Source organism: Pagrus pagrus, assembly GCF_965226575.1.
Source record: "Pagrus pagrus genome assembly, chromosome: 12".
In the NCBI taxonomy this organism is placed as follows: Eukaryota; Metazoa; Chordata; class Actinopteri; order Spariformes; family Sparidae; genus Pagrus; species Pagrus pagrus.
Genome location: NC_140196.1, coordinates 24,190,292 through 24,213,536, shown reverse-complemented (window position 1 = coordinate 24,213,536; position 23,245 = coordinate 24,190,292). Strand labels below are relative to the sequence as shown.

The 23,245-nt window shown below is 43.1% G+C and overlaps 1 protein-coding gene across 7 annotated transcripts in view; it reads left to right on the top strand.

Moving 5' to 3' along the window:
* rnf220a (ring finger protein 220a) overlaps window positions 1-23,245 on the top strand; it is a 303,417-nt gene that overhangs the window by 142,033 nt on the left and 138,139 nt on the right. For 6 of the 7 annotated variants that reach the window (XM_084368123.1, XM_084368122.1, XM_084368121.1 and 3 more), the window contains exons 3-4: window positions 5,479-5,561; window positions 7,542-8,710. In XM_084368123.1, the coding sequence (XP_084224249.1) occupies window positions 8,056-8,710 (655 nt within the window). In that variant the 5' untranslated portion in view covers window positions 5,479-5,561; window positions 7,542-8,055. The remainder of the gene's footprint in view (window positions 1-5,478; window positions 5,562-7,541; window positions 8,711-23,245) is intronic. The other variant, XM_084368117.1, reaches the window with a different exon arrangement.

The following is a 23,245-nucleotide window of genomic DNA, read 5'->3' as shown; positions in this document are numbered from 1 at the left end:
CATTATTAACTCTGCAATAGAGGATTATTACAGCAAGATCTGGGATTGAAAACAGCGTACCTGGCAGCAGTTTTTCCTTGTTAAACTTGAACTAATTGGCTTGCACTTGCATGCAGCCCTGTAGTACAAACCGGCCAGCCAGCCGCCTGTCTGCCTGCCAGCCAGCTAGATTAGTGGCTGCTGTTGTACACGCCGGCACAGCACAGCAATAAAGAGTCATAGCAGGGCGGCCAGTACCACACACACACACTCAGTCACACTGCTGCGGGACAGACAGCGAGCTCTGAGCTCTGTCACCTGTCGGTCAGTGAAGAGACACCGGTGTCAGCCGTCAGGATAAGAAGGTTTTTGCGAGTGCGTGCCTCGTCTCTGAAAAGCCAAAAGTTAAAAGTATTACGACCTCAACGGAAAGAGATAAATATGAGGCGTGAGAGCAGGTTGTCAGCTTTTTGAGTATATGTATTTTCTAGCTTCTGTTAAGCTCTGTGTTAAAGCTTGTCACAGATTCCATTGCAGCATAAATTTATAGTTAATTAAATTGTTTAATTGTTATTTTTTGGACTTCTCTAATTAGTTAAACTGCTCAAAATGCTTTAAAATGACAAAGAAATGTCCGTGTCTAGAATACAGGCCAACACTGCTGCACCTGACAGCAGCCAGACACGTCAAAGGAAGTCTGTTTAGCATCATTTCACGGAAACAAAAAAGGAAAATAGATGCTGAGATTTGGTTTACCAATGATCCAAAAATAAGCTCTTTGGATAGTAATCTATGAGCAATGGAATGGTGTGCTTTTCCCATTTAGCCTGGTCTGTACCAGGAATTAGCTGGCCCCGCTGAACTGGGCCTCGCTGGTGCTGCCATGAATAGAAATCCCTGCCACAGGTCAGGGCCCACTTCCAGAATGATTTTTGTCTGCCGGCCATGACTCGGTCTCTGAAATCACAAAGGCTTATTTGAAAAGTAAATCCTCTTGCCTTTTTTTCAGGAGTATTGCATGAATATCACAGAGAGAGTCTAGGAGAGAAGAATGACTAAAACATTGTCCCTCTTTTTTTTTTTTTTACTGCATTCAAGAACACAAATTAGTCGTAAGTATTTTCTGTTAAGAAACACATTATCCAAAATATATTTGTTATCAGTTGACTGCTGCACAAAGCTTGTGTGTTCACTTGCACAAGCTTGTCCAATCCTTATTGATTTTGTTGCTGAATATTGCCCAAGTGTCATTATCCACCTCGGGATGATGTGTGTGTCTGTATATTATTAAATCCTACTGTAATATTTTTTTCCACTGCTGATGCATGTATCTCCTGTTAACTGCAGCAGCTGCTGACTGAGGCGAATAACCTGGTTACAGATTTCATATCAGAGCGGGGCGAAAATAAAAAAAATAAAAAGGAGAAGAAAGAAAAGAAGAAAGAAACATGAGATTGGATATTTGAAAGGCATTCGGAAACAAAATTAGGGTTTTACAGCTGAAAGGAAAGACAAGGACAAATAATATGAGAGGGAGACGGGCGAGATAGATGGCTGTGATTCTTATTCACAAGGACATTTGAGCTTTGCCTCATGGCCAGACATGAATGAGTAGATTTCAATAGTATCGACTGTTGCTTCGGACATCAGCAAACACACATGCAGATACACACACACACACACACACACACACACACACACACCGACTGATGCACAAACACCGCAGTCTGTCTGGAATACAGAGTGGACCTGTGTGCAGCTCAGCTCATGCTTTTTATGTTATAACACGTGCATACACACACACAGGGTACAGACAGGCAGTTTACTTTCTCTGTTTCCCTCGCTGCGTGTGTCATGACGCAAATATTTAATATCTGACAGCAGGGTTTCAAATAGCACTGTTTTCTTTGTCTTTTGGCTGCTGAAACAATTTAGAATAGTCTGGTTTGTACTGCAGCGTTTGCAAAATATCATTTTTTCCATTTCACAGACTAAACCAATCTAGGAAAATAGAACAAGCATTTTATATACGTTTGTGTTTTCCTTCATTTTCATTCACTTTCATTCACTTTAAGGCCAAGTCTTTACTTTATGGCAGTGTGCTGTTTTAGTTGTGTCATCCATGTGAGCTGCAGTGATCATGAGAGTTACCGAGCTGTCCAGTGAAAACATGTGCCTTCATATTAGCAAGAAATGCTCTTTTGTGGTCTCAACTAATGGCATTTTCCACAAATGTCCCAAAACTTAAAGCAAGGCCATATTTCAGGCATTTTTAAGTTGTAAAATGTTCATTGGAAAGTCGCAACATGTTGCAGCGCTATGATTATAAGTGTGTTACATCTATGAAAATGGCTGCACTAAAAACATATTTTTTCACAGTAAAATATTTTTCCAATGGTATTTATTGTTTCTGCTGAAAAATATGGCACCTGTATGAGTGCTCTGATGGTAGTCCATGGAGTTGATAGTTTCTTATAAAATGTTTATATGGTTGATATTTACAGTTTTTAAAATATGCAGTGCTGTAATTACCCTAAAATAAGATGTGCCAAGCTTTCAGGGGAGGGTGAAGAACAGTGAGGGAGAAGTACAGACTAGTAGGATGGCAGATGCTGAGGGTAGACTACAGAGGCTGTAAATTTTAACTACAGTCTCAGGCCTGTGAACATGAACATTTTGTTCTCAGGAGAGTTTTGTTTTCTCTTTTTCACTACATACCTCAGATCACTCCTTCTTAAATATCACATTCAATTATGGGAGCATGTGTTTAGATAATTCAAATGCTCTTTTCAATCAAGTTATAATATGCTGAACAGTGGCTTTTTTAAAAATTCTTCTTAAAGTCTCTAAATTGTCTCTACGTGATCTGTGTGTTCAGTCTGTGATTATGTGTGTGTTTTCACCAGAGACAGATGAGATGAATGACACCGCTTGGCCTGTCTTGTAATAAAATATAAGAGTGGCACTTTCACGCTTGTCAACAATCTCTAAATATACCCATGGACCGGGAAGTGTGTACTCACACACACACACGCACACACATTTAGACAGGCCTGCGGTTTTGACTGCTTTTCACTCTGTCTCCATTAGAAAAAAAAAAAACATCAGCTGCTTTGCTTCCCGACAGTCTCAGCAGTCACACACACACACACAGACGTGTGCGTACACACACCAGTCACAGTCGACAAGACATTTTTATAACAAAAATTGGATTCCTCTTCGTTCCTCTCTAAAACTCAGCAGACACACTGGAAAACTCGACCTGACAAGTTTCAGCGGCGTGTTGGAACAGCAAAAGCGTTGGTTACACACTCAAAGCATCCATGCAAGAAAAATATTTATTCCGACCAGTCAACAAAAAGGAAGGCTTCGATAAGACAGGCGCTCTTTGTCGCCAGTGTAGTTATTTGGATTCCATTTTCCCTTTCACTCTTCTGATCCTGACACTCAGAGCTACTCATGTTTCTTTCCTCCTATCCTCCCATCCACTGTCACATCTGGAAGATAATCGATCATTTTAGTCTAGTTTTATGTAGGAACCTTATTTGGAAACCATCATCATTCTCATCATTGGAATCCTAAAGTGATATTTTGTATCCATAATACCACCATCAAAATGTCCCCAACCCCTGGAATTTTGTTTCTGAGCTCTCCAACAGGCATATAACACTCTATCATTATTTTTAACCAACAATAATAATGTGTATGACCACATTTACCAATTATTTTACACAGGATCTGTGACTTCTCTGGTAGCCCCCCCTCTTAGCAGCTCATATTTCCTGAGTGAAATCCCCCCTCAGAATGATGTTAAAGCACATTGTTGTTGACACCGCAATTTCGCCGACTGGTATAACATTGTCACTTAAAGTGCAGATTTGACGTGAAAAGCCCTCCTCGCTGTTTGTATTTAATATCGCGCCGACAGCTGTATCATTCTTGCACACTGTAATCAAATTATGACAGCGTGGTAAATGTTCCCCTGTGACATTTTCTATTATAAAATGCATATACCCGATGTCAGGCAGTGTGTGGGTGGTATCCCTCGGTGGCAAATGGGATTGTAAGTGGCACTGACTGACATTATGCATGTGTGCGTTAGATGTAATTGCACTTGTATTGATGATATGCATAGGTGTGTGTCATCTGGAATTATGATTGTTGTTTTAGAGATAAGGTGAAAAACATGGCTGACTTTAAGCAGCATTATGACACTTCTGTTAGTGTGATATTACAAGTCGAGTTAGGATTTATCGTAAATGACACACGAGAGAATAATATTTTGAAAATGTGAAAGCATCCATACAAAAGCAAAAGTTAAATGCAGGGAGACAGCTGAAGGCCTCCTCAGTATCACTTTCTAGAGGCCTCATCACATACATGTGTGTGTGTGCTGGTGTGTGTGTGCTCACATGTGCACAAAAGACCACCAGGCCAGAAGGCAGCCAGCTTGTGTCAATCACCCAGGGACATGGGATTTGTACCCTTTGCTCTGATATCACACCCTCTTCTCTCCTCTCCTTTCCTTATTTCCTCTCCTTGTTTCCTCATTTGTCAGTGCCTCTTGTTTCCTCTCCGTACCTTGTCCTCGTCCTTGTTTCCTTGTCGTACCTTTCCTTATTTACTCTTTTCTCCTATTCTCTTCTTTCCTCTTGTTTCCTTTGCTCTGCTTTTCTTATCTCCTGTCCTCTTGTATCACCCCTCTTTCCTTTCCTTTCCTTTCCTTTCCTTACCTCTCCTGTCTTCTTGCATCCTCTACTCTTATTTTCTCTCCTCTCCTCTCCTGTTGTGGCCTATAAGGGAATATCCAGTGTCCTCTTATTGGATTGGCTGCTTCACGTTGGCGGCCCTTCACTTGCCGCCCCTCGGCCTGCTGGGTAATGATAATAAAATTGAAATATCCCGGTACTTATCAGTGTATTACCTTGCTATCAACACCTCAGACACACTCCTACTTTAGAGGTTATACAGGAGAAAGCGTGATCTGATATACAGCGCGAGCAGAGAGAGGACACCAGCCGAGAAAGTGAGAAAGACAGAGGGAGAGGGAGAGATGGAGAGGGAGTAAACTGAGAGACAGAGAAAGGCAGAAGTTTAGTCATGGCTACATTTTCAAGGTGCTATTTCCAGGATGTATTGCGGTAGGTAGGGAAGAGAGGGTGAGAAGAGGAGGTGGTGGAGGAAGAGAGGCGTGTAATGTGACTCTGTGGCATCTGTCCAGACCAGAGGCGTGTTAGCGTAAGCCGTTCTCAACACTCCACACTAGTCTACTGTACATTTGCGGTAATGTAAAACATCTCACATCTCCTCATCTCTCTCTGTCTCTGGGCCCTGCTCTCCTCTCTCCTTCCTCCTGGCAGTTGTTGGTGTGTGTGTGCATCTTTGTGTGTGTGGGAGGCGGGGGAGCGTGCCAAGGCCGAGATCAGGTTTGGAAATTGATTTGAATGAGTGTTGTGGACAGCTGATAGCTATAAAAGATTTTCTCCTTTCATTTCCCAGGGAGTTTCTCCTTTGATGTTGGCTGGTAGTCAACGCAGCTTTGAAGCTCGTCTAGGGCCGGCCGGGCCGCTACTTGATACTGTGTGAGTTTGTATTTGTTGTGTGTTTATGTGTGTGTCCACATGACTTCATGTTTGACCTTTTCAAGTTACATTGGTGTTGAATTTTGATGGCAGCGGTGACTTTTACGATAACATGACGCTTTTTAACCGTAGAAAATGGCATACGATTTTATCAGATTTAATAAAATCAGGTAAAATTAGGTATGATCACATATTTGCATGTAAGCAGATCTGATGTCTTTTTAATCCAGAAAGATGCACAAAATCCCACAATCATTCATGTAGGACAAGCACGTCTTTACCTGCTCATAATCTGAACATATTGGATGCTTAACAAGCCAGCCACCTTCAAATTGCCCTTTGGGGATAAAAATCTCTGAAATGTTATTTTGTCGTTTCATCGGCTGCCTCTCTGCGTTGCTCCGACCGGCCAATCGCACGCTCCAATCTAATCCCCGGGAGGGAAGATTCTAGTCTGTTGCCACGCATGCCGTGGGGTCCTGAGGTCAAGTACAGCTAATTTATTCACTCAGTCAGATTTCCTCTGGCTCGTGGATGGCAGATGGAGAGGTCTGATATGATATCACCCATCTGAATCACCCAAGGGAGAGGAGAGCGAGAGAGATGGGGGAGGGAGGGAGAGATGGAGGGATGGGAGGAGAAGAGATTGACAGGAGAGATGTAAAAAGAAAGGGAGGACAGATAGTAAAAATTGGCAAATTAAAAGTGGTTAGATAGAGAGATAGAAGAGGGTAGCATAGCCTGCAAGAGTGTGGAGTGTGTTCGCCCCAGCGAGTCGGGTGTCAAGCTGAACATTGAGCCACATAGCCTCTTATCAGATGTGTGTGTGTGGTTGAAATGTGTGAATGTGTGTGTGTCCTTATCTTAAGACAAGTGGTTCTGGTCCAATAAGATCCTGGGAGATGGTAGGAATAAGCGGCTTAGACTGAGATCTGAGATGGAAGAGGGAGGGAGGAGAGATAGTGCTAGGGAGATGAGAGGAGGAGATGACTAGGAGAGAAGAGGAAGAGAAGGAGGAGGAGATGGACAGATTAGCAGGATGGAGGACAAGGAGGGGACATTTGGAAAGAGATGAGACGTGGAGGGCTGTAGAGATTGGAATGGAAAGATGTGATGTGGAAACAGTTTGGAGAAGTTTTTTAAAGAGCAGGAGGAAAGGGGGGAGGGGGGAGTGGGAGAAGTTTGGGGTTTGAAATAGTTCTTGGCTTTTTGTCAAAGGGCAGGGATTTACAGGATTTGATCAACAGTGTCAACTTGAGGACACTTTTTCCCAAGAGGTTCTGAATATGTGGCTTCAACAACAGTGGCCGCTTAAGAACACTCAGTCCCCAAAGGTTTTGACATCAAGCCTTGGCTTCCAGCGTCTCCTTTATTAAAAATGTTCCACTCAGCTCTCAGCCTTCCCTCTACGTACAGATTGAGGGCAAGACATTGATCTTTGTCCATTGAGAAAGCAGCACGCCTCTTGTCTCTAAAAGTACCTATCATTAAGAAGAGATGAGGAGGTCTAGGATAAATGTGAAAGGGTGTGCAAAGGGATTTGAATTTTTATCATAGATATTAAAAGAGCTTTAAGTACCTGTGTCAGCACAGATGAGATCTTTTCAGGGCTGTTCAAAACAGCAGAAACCTCAAGGGATCTCAAGGGAAACTCTGTCAAAGGGCAGGTCTCGTCTTACCACAAATCATCTAATAAATTGATGTCGAAGAAAGTGTAATAATCCTTACCCATCACATTTTGTCTGTTAGGGGAGAACTCAGTTAAGGGGCCACAATGCAGTGTTGTTAACAGGTGAGACAGCTGTTCATGCATCATGACATCTGTGGAGACTAAAAAGACTACATTTTTCATTAGAATATTTTAAGCATTAATTTTTTTTTTCTTGCGATTGGCTAAATGGCCTCCGCAAGAATTCTAAACATCACTGTAGCACTCTGAAAATGACTTGATACTCATCCTTGTGTTTTGTGTCCTCCCAGTTTGGCAGCCACATGAAGATGAGGAACCAGCTTTGACGACCTACGGATGTCCACTCTCTCCGGATCAGTCGCCTCGGCAACACACCCATCAAACTCTCCAAGAGGGAGGCATTTATTGCTTATTACGCAGGAGGAAAAACTTCATCTTGACCATTTATTGTATTTGTCATTAGGACTAAAGTAGTCCAAACTGTGAAGTCTGTGAAAGACTGAACATACACTACGGCACTTACCAGGCACGGAATGATCTGGTCTGAACTGAGCTAAGGTGAATTGGCTGTGGAAAGATTAACTCACTTTAGTTCCACTATAGAGAAATGAACTAAATTCAAGCTAACCTGAACTGATGTTGGCTGACACTCTTTAATTTCTTCAAGAATATTCTTCTATCTTCCAAACGGCTCTTTTCTGAGACCCTTTTCCAAGGGTCTTGGACATTGTCTCAAATCTCATTAAGGAGGAATCATCTCCTCCTCCTCCTAAAATCCTTCCGACCTCTTTCTTCCATCCAGCCATGGACCTCCACAGGGCAGCCTTCAAGATGGAGAGCTCCTCCTACCTGCCCAACCCCCTGGCCTCCCCAGCCCTCATGGTCCTGGCTTCCACTGCTGAAGCCTCTCGGGATGCCTCCATTCCCTGCCAGCAGCCACGTCCATTTGGCGTTCCAGTATCTGTCGAGAAAGACGTCCATTTGCCATTCAACAATGGTTCTTACACGTTTGCATCAATGTACCACCGCCAAGGTGCAGTCCCACCAGGATTCCCTAACAGGGATTTTCCTCCATCCCTCCTCCACCTCCATCATCAGTTTGCCCCACCTAACCTAGACTGCTCACCAATCAGCATGCTGAATCACAGCGGCGTTGGCGCCTTCAGGCCTTTCGCTTCCCCTCCGGAAGATCGGGATGGGGCACCAGGCGGGTATCAGTCTGCATTCACCCCAGCCAAGCGCCTCAAAGGCTGCCTGGATGCAGAGGCTTCCCCCCACCTGCGGTACTCTGATGCAGAGGGGAAAGAGTACGACTTTACCGGTTCCCAGATCCCTCCTGGAGGCTCACCCAGCAGCGCCTTGAAAGCAGTGGAGGACAGTGGGAAGAAGATCTTCGCTGTGTCAGGCCTCCTGTCTGATCGAGAGACTTCCTCCAGCCCTGAGGACCGCATTGAGCGCTGTAAGTAGAGATTCATAGCTGTTCTACATTGCACTCAGGGAAACTAGAACCACATTACGCATACAGATGGGTGACAAATGATTGGGAAAAAACATGAATAAATGAGTGGAAACAGCACAGGGCACAAGGGATCACAGAATGGTTTGATCAGTGCGACAATGATTTGAATCTTGTGCTATGATTGTTACAGTTACCTAATCTCAACCCAGTAGAACACCCATAGAGACAAAACACATTTTGGAGGCTTGAAAAGGAACAACACCTTAATAATTGTTTCTTTCATACATACATATTTGTCACCCATCTGTATGTAAGATTGGCTTGTACAGCATATTAAGAGAAATCATCAGAGCTTGTTGCATAATGTGCTGACACTGTAAACAATACATTTGCATAACACTCGAACCTCATTTTGTTCTGAAAGTCTCTTCCAGGACAAACAAAAATCATTGCCAAAATGCTTTTGTAATTATATGAAAATGATGTGTTGTACAATATTTTAGTGTGATACAATGAAGGAACACACCACACTACTTGGACAATTTTCCATTGTGCATTTTCCTCCAGCTCATAAGAAATACTTGCACGATAGTATCCAAAAAGTGTCTAAAAGCACATGTGTGCAGGATTTGAACAATGTCACACTTCCAATACTCATCTCACATCTCACATTCGATCTGAAAAACTTATACCACCATATTCTAGGATTCTTCTACAGCTCAACTGTAATAATTAAACCTGCAAACAAGACACCTGCACAAAGCTATACAGCAAGAGACACACACACACAGCCAAATCTAATTCTTGCCCACAAATTAAAACCAAAGTACAACTTGCTGCAATTTGTACAAGAATGCAAATTTTTACACACTAGCATCACACGCCAATAAACAATCCCATCTATGTTCTCTTGTCATCATCTCTCCTGGCTCCCCCTATCCTTGTTTCACAAGCCCACAAGCTCCACTGGTCACATTAGCATTCACCAGTGGAAGGATGCCATTTGGCCCTCACGCACTGGGAATCTGATTAGTGTTTGTGTATGTGTGTGTGTGTGTGTGTGTGTGTGAGTGACTGGTTCAGAGACCGGCCATGCTCTTTGCCATCAGCATTCATCATAGCTCCACGCTGGCAGCCCTTTTGCCAAAAGATTTACCCACATACCCAAAACCTTGGCAGGCTGTGTTTGTGTGTGTATATGTGTGTGTGTGTGTGTGTGTCTGCAATAAAAAGGGAGGTGGAAGAGGGGTTGTGAGAGCTCCAAGCACAAACACACAAGCATCCGCAAACACTCTTCCAGACACACAAACAGCTCTCAGCATGAGCACCGACATCTCCTACACATGTCAACAAGCTGCATCGGATCTCAGTGACAAATTAGGAGAGAGACAGACAGAGACGTGCCTATAATATATAATTTAGCCGAAAGAGAGTGTTCCTCTTCTTGTTTTATTTTATTTTTTTTGTCATTCGGTCTCTACTTTCTTAAATGTATTTCTTCTTTTTTTGTCTTTATCTCTATATTTCTTCTTTCATTCCTCCTTCACCTTTTGTGGAAGAAGGAGAGGCTGTGTGTGTGTGTGTGTTGTGTGTGTGTGTGTGTGTGTGTGTGTGTGTGTGTGTGTGTGTGTGTGTGTGTGTGTGTGTGTGTGTGTGTGTGTGTGTGTGTGTGTGTTGAGGGGTGCATCCTTGATGGAACACATGAGAGACAGAGGCGACGACCTGAGACTGATCCGATAAAAAGACCACCGCAGGAGACACAGAGAGGGTGAGGAAGAGAGAGATGAGGGAAGGAATGGAGAGAAGGACATTGGGAAAATGACACCCAGTGGCTGCCTGGCTGGGGAGGAATAAGAAGGAGAAAGATATCAAAGAGCACAGGAAGTGGGAGAAGGAAAGGGACAAGAACAAAGAGAGAAAGAAGGGAACAATAACTTTGCCATCACATTTTAGTCTCTGATGTAAAACACACATTTTCAGTTTTTGGTGGCTTTGAGTGTGGAGTATGTCATTGCCATATGTGCCATGTTATCACTGCAGATTTGAGAGCACTAAGACTCAGACCAGAAATAGAATAGGATATGGGTACAGGGCTCCTGTGCTGTCTTTTGGAACGGCTGAATCTGTATCTAATCAGGTTAAATCTTGGCACAAGTAGCCTCCACCTCTACCATAGGCTTCTAATGCAATTGGATGTGCAGAGGCACTGCTCACAGCAAAGAATTATGGGTTCTCCTTCACTGGTTTTGGCTATCCAGTGGAGGCGTAAAGAACAAACAACACTTTGGTACAATCCCATGAGAACAGCGCTCTCACTGCTTCACACACACATTAGCTAACTAGCAGCCTTCGCGCTGCTTCACACATACCTCTAGAAAATCTCACAGTGAAAAGAGGTTTATAATGCTTGGGATCATACACTGTCACCAGAAAGTCTGGTACAAAATATAAGATAGTATTGGCAGGGGTTTGAAAATGTATATTATGGAAACTGAATAAATAAAAGTAGCTTTCCAAGTTTTCCATAAGTTTAATTCTCAATAGCTAGTATGTCTGATGTTTGCTATGTTTCCTCTACATGTTTTAACTTTAAGGGCTAATGGACTTTGTATCCATTTGGGCCATTCAATCTTAATCTCTTAACTGTGTTTATATTATTAACATGGATACAATTTATAGCTGTCATTAAAAGGCGGATATCTCTCAACCAAAGAGATAAGAGTTTATGATTAGAATATAATGTTAAAAGCTGACATGAATTTAAATCCCAGCTTTACTGAAACTTCTCATTGTATAGCACAACGCTTAGTGGCAGGCACAGAGTGATGATGAAACATTTTTGGAAAGATTTACACCTGCATTTCACCATTTGGTTACCAAGGCCACAGGCTAATATTAGTGGAAGGTGATCTTTGACTCTTCAAAGCTCAAATTATACCTCCCACCTCTGCATAGACTCATTTGCTTGCTGATGACACCATTCACAAAACCTTTGTGTACTGCGGAAATTTATTGCCACTCGGACTGCATGACTGTGCCAGCTGTGTGTGTGTGAACACGTCGTCTTTGCTAATCAAGTATCCCTTGGAATTTTGTCCATATTGGATGATTCTACACCTCTAAATTTATGTTCACCGCCAATATAGGGAACAATGTGCCTTATATGCAACAAGGCAGAAAGTAGGGTGATAGATGTAGAATGTCTGACTTAAAAGCAGGGTACGGGACTTTGTGTCCAGTCACAGACCAGCAATTAGTGTCCACCTTTTTATCTACCATCAATAGCTTTTTCTAAGCAACCTAATCACTTGGAATTTGCAGCAAAGTTCACCATTTTAAGAGAGCTACCAAATCCTGTTTAATTCAGCAACAAACATGACTCATGTCTATCAAAAAAAAAAAACCCAAAACAACTTAACTTTACCTTTTTTTAATCTCATTCCTTTATTCCATTATTTTCTTAAAGGCCCCTAGGGATGGGTGTTTCAAATTCTTACATCGGACAGCTGTTTTCAGTTTATGTATAGTGTATCTGTCCCTATCACAAACTTTCAACAACCTTAGCCATACGGTAGTTGGCCATGCACAGATATTGCAGAAAGTAACATTATCTAAACATGGAGAAGAGTTGTGATCAAATGTAATCTTGTTTGCAAGTTTGCACAATCGCCCAATAACGAGATTCTGGGCGGGTCCAGTTTTGAGTATATCCAGGCCTCCAGGAGTATATCCAAGAACACCAGTCATGCATCAGAAATGCTGTTTTGTTTAAAGAAAAACACTACTTTTGCATCTGTCCTCACCCGTTTACATCTTGAATTTATGTTTCCGTACTATCCTATTACAATCCAATCATCAGTCATGCTACTTAATCCCAGGTGTGAAGTTGATCCTTTCTTCTTGGCTACACGCTGAATAAAAAATGATGTCAACACAACTTGAAAAACCCTACAGCTTTAACTTCCCTGCATGCAATTCTGCCAAGCCTGCTGCATACCACTCCAAGCAACAGTGGCCTACTCTATGCTAAGCCTTCCCAAATCCCCCCACTGCACTGGCAGGCACGTTGGCTGTTAACTAAACCCGCTAACCTGTCAGCCGCTAAACCTGCACATAAAGGCCCCATCATGCCTTAAGAGGACTATGCATGTCATATTATTGTAAAAGCTATTACCATTCACTGTATTCACATTGTAGGATTTTAGCACGAGAATGAAGGGATAGGAAGCAGAGCAGGGTTTTTGTGCATGTACAGTAAAGGAGAGAGTGGAATTATGGGATGTGTGATTGGAATTAATGGGAGTGTTGACAAATGAAACAATCCGCCTTCGCAGTGCACTTGTTTGTTTGCGGAGGGGATTTGATGTTTTCGCACGACGTGTCAATGTGAAGGTTCCAGCACGTTCCCTCATCTTTGTTTTCCTCCGGCTCTTCCCTTTTGTTCTCTCCCACCATCTCTCCATCCTTCTTTCACTCCCTCCCTCCTTCTCGTGCGTGTGTGTGTGTGTGCGCATCTCTCCGTATGAGTGTGTGACAGCTGTAGTCTGTTTATTTACATTCTCTCCGCTCTCCACATTTACAAGGCTGAGAGATTTACACTGAACCTGACCCTGAATGCCTCACCCAGCTTCATCGTTCTCCTTTCTCTCCTCTTCTCTCTCGTTTTCGTTTGTCAATGGCCATTTTTTACACTCAAACTAGACCAGGAAAGAAGACTGAAAAAAGGCAACAAGAGGACACATGTACGACTGAAAAAAGACAGAAATCTCTGGCGCGCATAGAAAGAAAACACATTCTTTTCGAGAGTGAGTGGAAGGATAGTATGAGGGAGGAAATGGGGCGGATGAGATAAAAGAAAGGATAAAAGTAAAATAAGAAAAAAAAGCAGGCTGGAGAGAGGGAGGATGGTGAGATGTTGAGCTGAAATGCAGATCCCATCTGCCTGACTGAATTTAAAGCAGAGGAATTTTTAAGGCAGCACACCACAGACAGGTAGATACTGCTGAATTTGTGGAGCATTTACACTCTCACATCAACTGACTTTAATGCACTGACAGAATGGTCACCTGAACTAATGTTGTCTTGTTAAAAACAAGAATCCAATCCAAGAAATTAGAGCTGAGAACTGCCTGGAAACTGCTCCCTATTTCTCATATTCCCATCAACATGTAACAGTTGTAACATTTAGCAGAGTGCATCACACACAGCTGTTAAAACACACAGCGAGAGGCCTCTTCTTCGTCCTCCTCTTCGCCTTTCTTCCCTTCTTTTTTGAAGCGTTGCCTCCTTTCTGTGTTTATCTTCATCTCTTCCACAGAGCAAAAGTCACGTGTGTTGTTTCTTTCCGGGGATGAGTAGAACAAATTGTTGTAGCTAAAAAAAAAAAAAAAGCCACAGTGAAGAAAAACAAACTGAGGAAAAAAGAAAGTTCTCAGAACAGGAAGATGGATGATAGTGATACTGATGTTGATAGATGACAATCAGATTTTGTTTTGAATTTGATTTCAATTTTTGGTTTTAAGCAGGAATTACTGTGGTATTTCTGCGCTACTGTTCCCACAGACCACCTGTCAATCAAACTGTGTGGGTGGGGTTGTGATGTATTCAGGTTCTGCAGTCTGAATGTTAATGTCAGTTTTTATAATGTAGTCATTTTAACTTACCATCTTCTCCGTCCCCCTCTCTCCCTCTGTCATGGCATGTGAGGAGTTAAAAAATCCACCAAGGAGACAGAAACGCTCATCCTTCTCCTTGTCCTCACAAAATCTGCCCTGCTCCACCTCTCCCTCCCCCCTCTCCCCCCTTCCATCTCTGCCTGTCACGGTCTAGTGGCAGGGTTAAGTTAAGTAAGAGTGTTCTAATAATTAGGACTGGGACTCGCCTGCCTGCCTGCCTGCCTGCCTGCCTGCCTGCCCGTGTGTGTGTGTCTGTCCGTGTGTGTGTGTGTCTCTTCCTGTCAGTGCTTAGCCAGATGTTAAAAGGCTTGTCCCTCTCATGTTGCCTCCCTGTCAGTCTCCACTGTGTGCCACACACACACTCACCCACACACACACATCGAGGACTGTCCTACTTGTGGTGGCTTTGTTTACCCCCAAGTGTGTGCCCTTCTGCCCTTCTGGCAGCTCCCCTAGGGTGAGGAGTGTGTGTCTGTTTCCCTGTCAATATCCGCCTTCATGCATCAGATAATGATAGCTTTGTTTTATTGTTATTTTGACTAAAAGTTTTGTCTTCTAGTCTTCCAAACATTTATTTTTTTAATGAGATACTAATTTGACTCTTGGAAAAGTGTCTTTCTATCTTTTTTCAAGTCGTCCCTTTCCCCTCCCCTCTCTCTCTCTCACTGGGTGGCAACTGGAGGCGAGCAGCAATTGTCTATGTGTGTGTGTGTGCGTTATAGTGCTTGTGCAGTTGTGTGTGTGTTTGTGTGTGTGTGTGTCACTTGGTGTGAGTCGTCTTGCGGTCATTGTTGCGACGCTGCGCAGATCAAGGATTAGTCGCTTCCTGTCGAGCCTTTTGTCGGCCCAGCCACTCCATTTGGACACAGATCACTGTGTGTTTGTGTGTGTGTGTGTGGTTGTGTGTGTGTGCAGAGGGGTAAGTTACACAAATGAGCCACTGGAGCTGCTGGAAGGCAAATGAAGGAGAGCGGATGAGATGAGAGGATTCCCTCTGTGGCGCCCTGCAAAATATTCTCCAGTCTCAAAAGTCATTTCATCTTATTTTCACTCTTAAAATAAGACTTTTTTTTTCTCCAAATGAGCAAACACCTGTTAATATGGTGAGAGAATTCCCCACGACCAACCCCACTGCTGTTTTACTTGATTCAGGCATTTTCTGGCAACGGTGGAAGCATTTAAAAATCAGGTAGAGCACTCTGAGGACAGGATGTCACTCTGCAGTCAGGGAAATCTTGAAACAGGTCGCTTTGAAGTGAAAATTACACACTGTCTCTCTCAAACACACACACATGCGCGCACACAGGACCAGGTCCGTAACGTCCCAAGTTCCGGAATTCCACTTTGTTCCCCTGGTGATGTCAGCTTTGGCCAATAAAAACCCTGCGTTAAAATTCCACTGAGCCTCATAGAACTGCAGCACACCTGGCAACACAACACACATTTAGCTTTTAATATGTGTACACACACACACACACACACACACACACACACACACACAAGCTCACACACAAGCTGACACAAGGTTAAAGCATGCCACAGCCCTGAACTTACGCCTGCACCTCACTGCGTTTTAGATTTTGTTGCACTTGTGGGATTTTCAGGAAAGATGAAACTATACATTTTTTTCTGCACAAAACTGAGTTTGAGTGATGAGAAGAGAAAAACAAGTCATGGTTTAACTTTACCAAAAAATCCCATGTGTACTCTGTATAATGCTACATGCTGTACCTGCAAGTCTGACACACAGAGATGTGTTTATTTCTCATGAGACACCTCCTAATGCAGATGTGTTAATAGATTCCTCTCTCTCATCTGTTTCTCTTCTCATCTCTTCCTCCTCTCTTTATCTCTAGCCTTCCTTTTCCTCCATCCTTTTCCTCCTCCCTCCCTCCCTCCTTTCTGTCCTCATCTCCTTCTCTCCTCCTCACCCCCCTCTCTCCTCTCCTCAGTAATCTAATCTGCAGCCAGTTTGTGGATGCAGTCTAGTGTGACAGGCCTCCCCCCTTGGTTCTCTCACTTTCACACACACGCACAGACACACACACACACACACACACACACACACACACACACACAAACAGCCGGCCTGTTTCCAAAAAAGCCCACTTGCTTGGCACACCTCCTCCCGTCTTGGTCACACCCTCTTTAATATTGAATTATTCATCAAATCTGATTGGTTCCTGCTGATGGCGGCCATGATGCGAACGAACAGTTTGTGTGTGTGTGTGCAGGAGAGGAGGGGGTTATAGGTTCGAGATCGTTAGCTGTTCTTAACGCACTGTCGCTTCACAAAGCTGGACCAGCCCTTTATTCACACACACACACACACACACACACACACACACACACACACACACACACACACACACACACACACACACACACACACACGCACCTTTTTTTTTTTTTATACCTGACGAGAGCAACTAAACCACTTGCACCTGTGAATTTTTTGGAAGTGAAACACATCTTTAAATAAGGAAGAGGGATTTTTTTTTGCGTTATTTATTATCATTATTTGACGGTGAACTATTCTTTCCCTGAAGCTGAGAGTTGCAGTTCACATATAAACGTGTATCATCACATTAGGTTTCTTCCTCCTTGGTACTAAAAGTTGCAGGGCGTCCCAGAGGAACAGAGCTTAGCATCTGCTGCAACAAAGGCCTCTAAAGTCCGTCAGAAAGGTGAAACAAATCAATAATGGGTGTTTTATATGCATGCCTGAGTGTGTGTGAATGTGTGTGTGCATGCTCGTATGATTTGCATGCACCAGAATCTACACTATTCAATACTGGAGTGCACTCTGGTAGCAAAGACTTAAAGGTCTCATTGAGGTCTGTGTATAATCAGGCTGTTTTATCACCTTTTCTTATTTTTTATCCACATTTCATAAATTCTACACATGCTAATGCTAACATTATCACGGCAGCCATCTGAAGTGTTCTGAAGGCCTTCGGAGAACATTGATTTTTATGGGGATGTCCCCTCTATGAAAAAGTTCCCTGCTCCAAACGTAACGGTGCATGTCTTTCCTGAGGCATGCTTCAGTTTATCCACGATATCCTCCCACACCTCTAGTGTGTGTTTGTATGCGTGTGAAATTGCATTCACGCGGCAGGCTTTGTTAAAGGCATAAACAGTCGATGATCACGGATTTGCCCGCACTTCAGGAAAAGACGCGGATAAAGAAAGGATGAGTGTGTCGGTGTTTGCGCACGTGTGTGTGTGTTCGGTATCTCAAACGCCTCGGAAAACACTTCACATTGACCCTGTGGTGCCTCTGCATATCTCAAAGGCATTAGAGCGACGTAGTCTGTGTGTCCATGGGTGTTTTTTCCCCTTGTGGTTGACTCTAAGCAGAGCCGAGGCACACACACACACACACACACACACAAACACACTCATAAAAACTGAGCTTTGAGTTCAGGTGATGACCTTTGTTGCAGCTCACACCGTTTCAGTGAATTTCCAAATGAAGAAAAAATCACTTTAGTGAAACTTATTCATCCTCATCCTCCTTGTTCACACTCCTCTCCCTCCTCTCCTCCCCCCCGCCTCCCTCTCCTCCTCTCCCCCGCCACTGGCCGGGTGTGTGTGGAAACCCAGCCCACTGTTCAGCAGATGAATAATTTAGCGGTGTGTGTATCATCTGTTTACCGTGCTAATCCATCTGTCAGCAGGCACCTATCGATTCGCGCCTGCCTGGTAATTGTGCATCCGTGCTACACGCACACACAAATGCGCATACACAAACACACACACACACACACACATTACTGGAGGTACGCGCTTTCGTGCTTCTATATGATGAGCGGGTTAGCTCATATTCAGATCCTGCAGTTGGCAGCTGACCACCCGGACACTTCATATTCATTGAGTGAAACTGATTTTAGGGTCAAGGTCACAAAAAACTGTGATATTGGACGTAGCAGCTTCAGTTCAGTTCAGTTTTGCAGACACGTACTGTCTAATAGCAATATGTCAGTACTAGTAGTATTTTTTAAACTGTTCTTCAGTATCAGCTATCGTTGGTTGTCATTCATACTTCAATTAGAAGTCAAAACAACAAATGCACTTCATAATTAAAACCCCAAAAAACTGCAAGTGTCCATATACTGTAAATGGGATGTTACAGCATATTGGAACTGAACTAAAGAAGACTGAAATTTGATATTACAAAAACATAAAAATGTGTATGTTTCCATTAGTTTGAGGTAAAGGAAATGAAAAGGAAATGTGATAAAATAAAGACTATTGTCAGCCACTGCAGCCACTTCCTGAACTGACGTAAGGGAAAGTAACCTCACGTGTTGTTCAGCTCTAAAATCTGACAGTGAAAGTGAGAAGTGGATCAAAGTAAAAGACAGAATAACATAATAGTGGCTGATTCTGTTAGCAGATTTGTTTCAGCCTTTTGTCTAATTGTCTCTTCTTCCATCCCCCCTCTTTGTCCTTTGATGTCTTCTTTCCACCTTTATCATTTTGCTTGTTATACCATGTTACTACTATGTAGTATTAAAGTGAGCTCACCAAAGACTCTGCCCTTCTCTTCTCACCTTAACACAAATGGTTGCTTACCAAGCATTTGCTATCTTGATTTGTCCCTTCCTTTTTAAATTTCATCATTAAAGAAATTAGTATTTAGACATTTTAACTTACCAAAAGGGAGTAAAAACACAAAGACATAAACACTTGATAACACGGAGGACAGATATTTGAGGTGCTGAAGTATAATAATGATTGAATATTGAAATAGCTAACATGCACGTAGTGAGACAGTGGAAGAGAGAGAGAGTGAGAGAGCATGCTTCTGTAATGAATCCATGGGTGACCATTGATGGTTGTAATTATCAAATGGCTGGTTTTAAAAGCTCATTGATTGATGTCATTAGCTCCATGAGTGATTACTAATTGCTGCTATAGTATGTTAACCACACAGGACGCGCACACGCAGCCGTACACACACAGGCGCACACACACACACACACACACACACACACAAACATTTATCAAACGCAGACACATTCATACAGCTGCTCCGATCCACACGTCTGATCTGATCATCAGTGACAGGATGAGGACACAGCAGCATAAAATAATGTACAGAAGTGAAGCGGAGGGGAAGATATTCCTCTGGATGTACACAGTTTGTTAAGATGAACTTTTTTTTTTATCACATTATCTCTCACCATTGCTCACTTCGTGTAATCCATATCATAGGATCCATTTCAAATGGCTTAAGGTCCTTTGATCAGCTCAGTAATCACATCCATTAGATGTCATTTTGAATTATCCAGAGTAGGAATATCAAGCATTTAACATCATTATATACTTAACCCTGTGGTGTTTTTGTGCTGTCAGACCTCACAGACCACTTTACACCTGTCTGACATTAAAAGCAGTTAACACCGACAATTTACATTCTGGATTGATTCATGTTTGATTGTCTGGACAAAAATCCCCTTTTGGCAGTTTAAAAACTTAAATTATGTTTTATTAAAGGTCAAACTGTTTTGCAGCCTGTGAAGGTATCAAAAGGTTTGACTGTTTCTTCTGGACATACAAAATTGTAAACACCTGCTTTTCGAACGCATTGAATATTTACCAAATCAGGAAAGACTGTGGAGCAAAATGACATTTTAAGCAATAAAACATTGAATTACTATTAATATTTATGCGATGTCAACTAAGAACTGAAGTTCAGAGAAGTGCATGGCTTAAGATTATTGACAAGATGTTACAGGGAAACAGGGTGTTCACTCTGCTCCATTTTTCTGACTGCTGAGTCAATCTCTATCTTTCGTTCCCCTCTTGTTCTGTCCAGTTTCAGAAGTGAATGAGTCCAACAATTTAAAATGTGGCCAAAATGTCCTCATCAATTACTCCCATCTCTGATGATGTGTGTCTCTTTTTGTGTGTTCTTTGTACAAGCAAATTGGAGTCAGGTGGGTGAAGACTGTAGTAGTAGTTTGCTTTGATGAGAAGTAAAAGTGAAGAGCAGGGGGCTAATCTAGCACTTGTGGTGTGTATGTGTGTGTGTGTGTGTGTGTGTGTGTGTGTGTGTGTGTGTGTGTGTGTGTGTGAATGTGTCAGCTTGGGTTGTCTGTTTTGATCCTCATCCATTGCACTCTTTCTTATTAGTGTTTGTGTGCGTCCCACCCTGAGTTATGACACTTTCCGAGGCTTGTATTCTGTTGTCCAAACCTGGCTTCCACCGCCCCTTTCTCTCTCTCTCACACACACACACACACACATATGCAGTACAGACATACAAACGCTCAGCAGGGTACGCAGCAGGGTTCATTTCGATGTGGAACGTCTAATATCACATCCCTGCGGCAAAATGCTCGGAATTCTGCCCTCCTGGAGAAGCGTCACATCTTTGTGTGTGTGTGTGTGTGTGTGTGTGTGTCTCCTTCCATCTCTTTGTGTGTGTGTTACTTCATCTATATGTGTGTGCGTGTCTCCATCTGTATGTGTGTGTGTGTGTGTGTGTCAGGAGGTTTTAGAAGCAGGCAGGGGCTTAGCAGAGCAAAAGAGAGCAAATCTGTCAGCTCTCCCTGGGCAGACAACCCTTCTGACCCTCATTCAAAGACATATTGATTCTCCTCTACACCCAACAGGGGAGGGTGTGTGTGTGTGCGTGCGTGCAAGGGTGTGTGTATGCGCAAGTGCACAAGTGCTTAACACAGTCTGATCTTTCCTCCTCGCTTCCTTTATAAGCACAGAGCCTTGTTCCTGCAGCGTTGTTGAAGAAGTTAAAACATTTTTGATTGTGTAATCAATGAAACGGTTTTTCATACTTTCTTTGTGACTCCACATAGACACGAGAGTGAAAGATAGAGATTATTTCAACAAGTAAAAGCCACAGATCTTAAAACGCAGCCTGACCCAGTTTGCCGTTCTTTGGTGGGGGTTTATCTGTCTTGCTCTGTTTCCTGTCTGTTACATACTCAGTTTTGGTTCTGGAAGAAAAAAAAAAAAAATAAAGTCAGCGGGCGAGAAAACACAAACCAAGCCAGCCACAGAGACGAGCTTTCAGCTTCTCTCTTGTGTTAGCGCTAACAACATATTAAACTGCGCTGTGCACTTGTTAGCTCTGCCTTGTTTTCCAGGAAGAAGCCTAATGACCTATGGGACGTCACCAGTCGGGGACCTGCAGTCTGTTAGGGACCCTGTGTGTACTTTCATGTAATTGTCAGAGCAGTGTCGCGCAAAGACTGGGTCAGGACCTAAAGGCCAGTGGTGGGAAGATTAAAATCAACCCCCAAATCATAGTGAAGATGGTGTTAACTAAAGCTTCTTGCTGTGGGTAGCCAAAGACTGTGAAGTAACCACAGGGGTTACTGCAACTACACTTTTTATTTTCAAAGGAGAGTGAGCTCTAATAGCAAATGTATAGGGAACTAATACACATGATCGTAAACATGTTCATCACATCAAGAAGATATGGAACAATATTCACTCTCCTTTTATTTTTGTTTTGGTCTTCTGAAGGATAGATTGGAGCTCATTAGCTGCTTATTGCTGCTCTATGTTGACAAGCTGGTTGCTCACTGTGTTAGTCTGCTGTTTGGTGCTGGGTATGCAGTGTACTGTGGGTTTCTAAACACTTTTTCACTACAAATAACTACCCTGCTGTGTTTGGACATGCTGAGAAAAGCAAACCAAAAAAACAAAGCCGGTGCCTGGAAAACCAAAACAATTAGCTAAATGACGCAAAAGAGCCCAGTTGAGCTGTGAGAAACTGCCACAGTTGATGATTCTTTGTGCGTTCATCAGTACAAGCAACACCTGTCACGTCACACAAAGTAATTTCATGCATTGTTCACATAAAAATATTGATCAGTGCCCCTTTAAACAATCCAACCAATGCGTAAAAGTTGGATTGAACCCGTGCAGAAAAGAAAAGCATTGACTTTGCATCAATGTCAGGAAGACTCGTCGCATGCATGTGTGTTCGTATGTGTGCTAACTGTTGGGTCTCATGTCTTGCGACCTGGCACGGACGCACAGCACGAGGTCTCTGGTAATAGCTGGTCGCCGGGGGCAACCGGTCAAGGCAGTTAATGTGTGTGTGTGTGTCTGAGGAGAGTGTGGGTTGGGAGTTAAAGTCTCCTACATGATGGGGTTGTTGTCTACAGGGCCGTGGTGTAATGTCGACAGCATGCTGACCCCGCTCCTGCCAGCACACACACGGACACGGTCAGTGGTATAAGCTGAAAAGTGCCGGCTGCAGTAATGAAAGGCAGGTGCACCGGGAGGAGTAACAGGAAGAGAAAATGAGAGAGGACAAAAAGAACATGTGAAAGTCAAAGCAGGTGGAAAGAGATGAGATCGGCTGACGGACTTCAGTGAATGATCATGTTTGATGTGTGCGTGAGTGGGAGACCTATTTGATTGGCTTCACACCAAGACAGATGTAAGACCAGAAGATGTGTGTGTGTACATGTGATCTGTGTAGTTAATGCATTGTAGTACCTGAGGGCCCCTTAACCACCCCTGTCCTGTCGTCACTGCATTCACAATACCCCCTCAATGCACACATTACACACTGAGGTGGCTGATGTCTGGCATTAGGCATCCATCACCCCCTTTCACACACACACACACACGCGCACACACATCAATAAGTGGTCAGAATGCTAATTGTGGCATTTGACCAGAGGGTTGACAAATTAACCAAGGATATATTCAGAATACTGTAGCTTTAAAGGTGCATGACACCCACAAATTGCTATTCATTTTTATTACCTAAACCGAGAATCGTAATAGCCGGAAGCCTCACTTAAATGGTGCACGACTGGCAGCGCTGTGCACAATACATGTAATGATGGGAGATGTAATGTAAAATTTG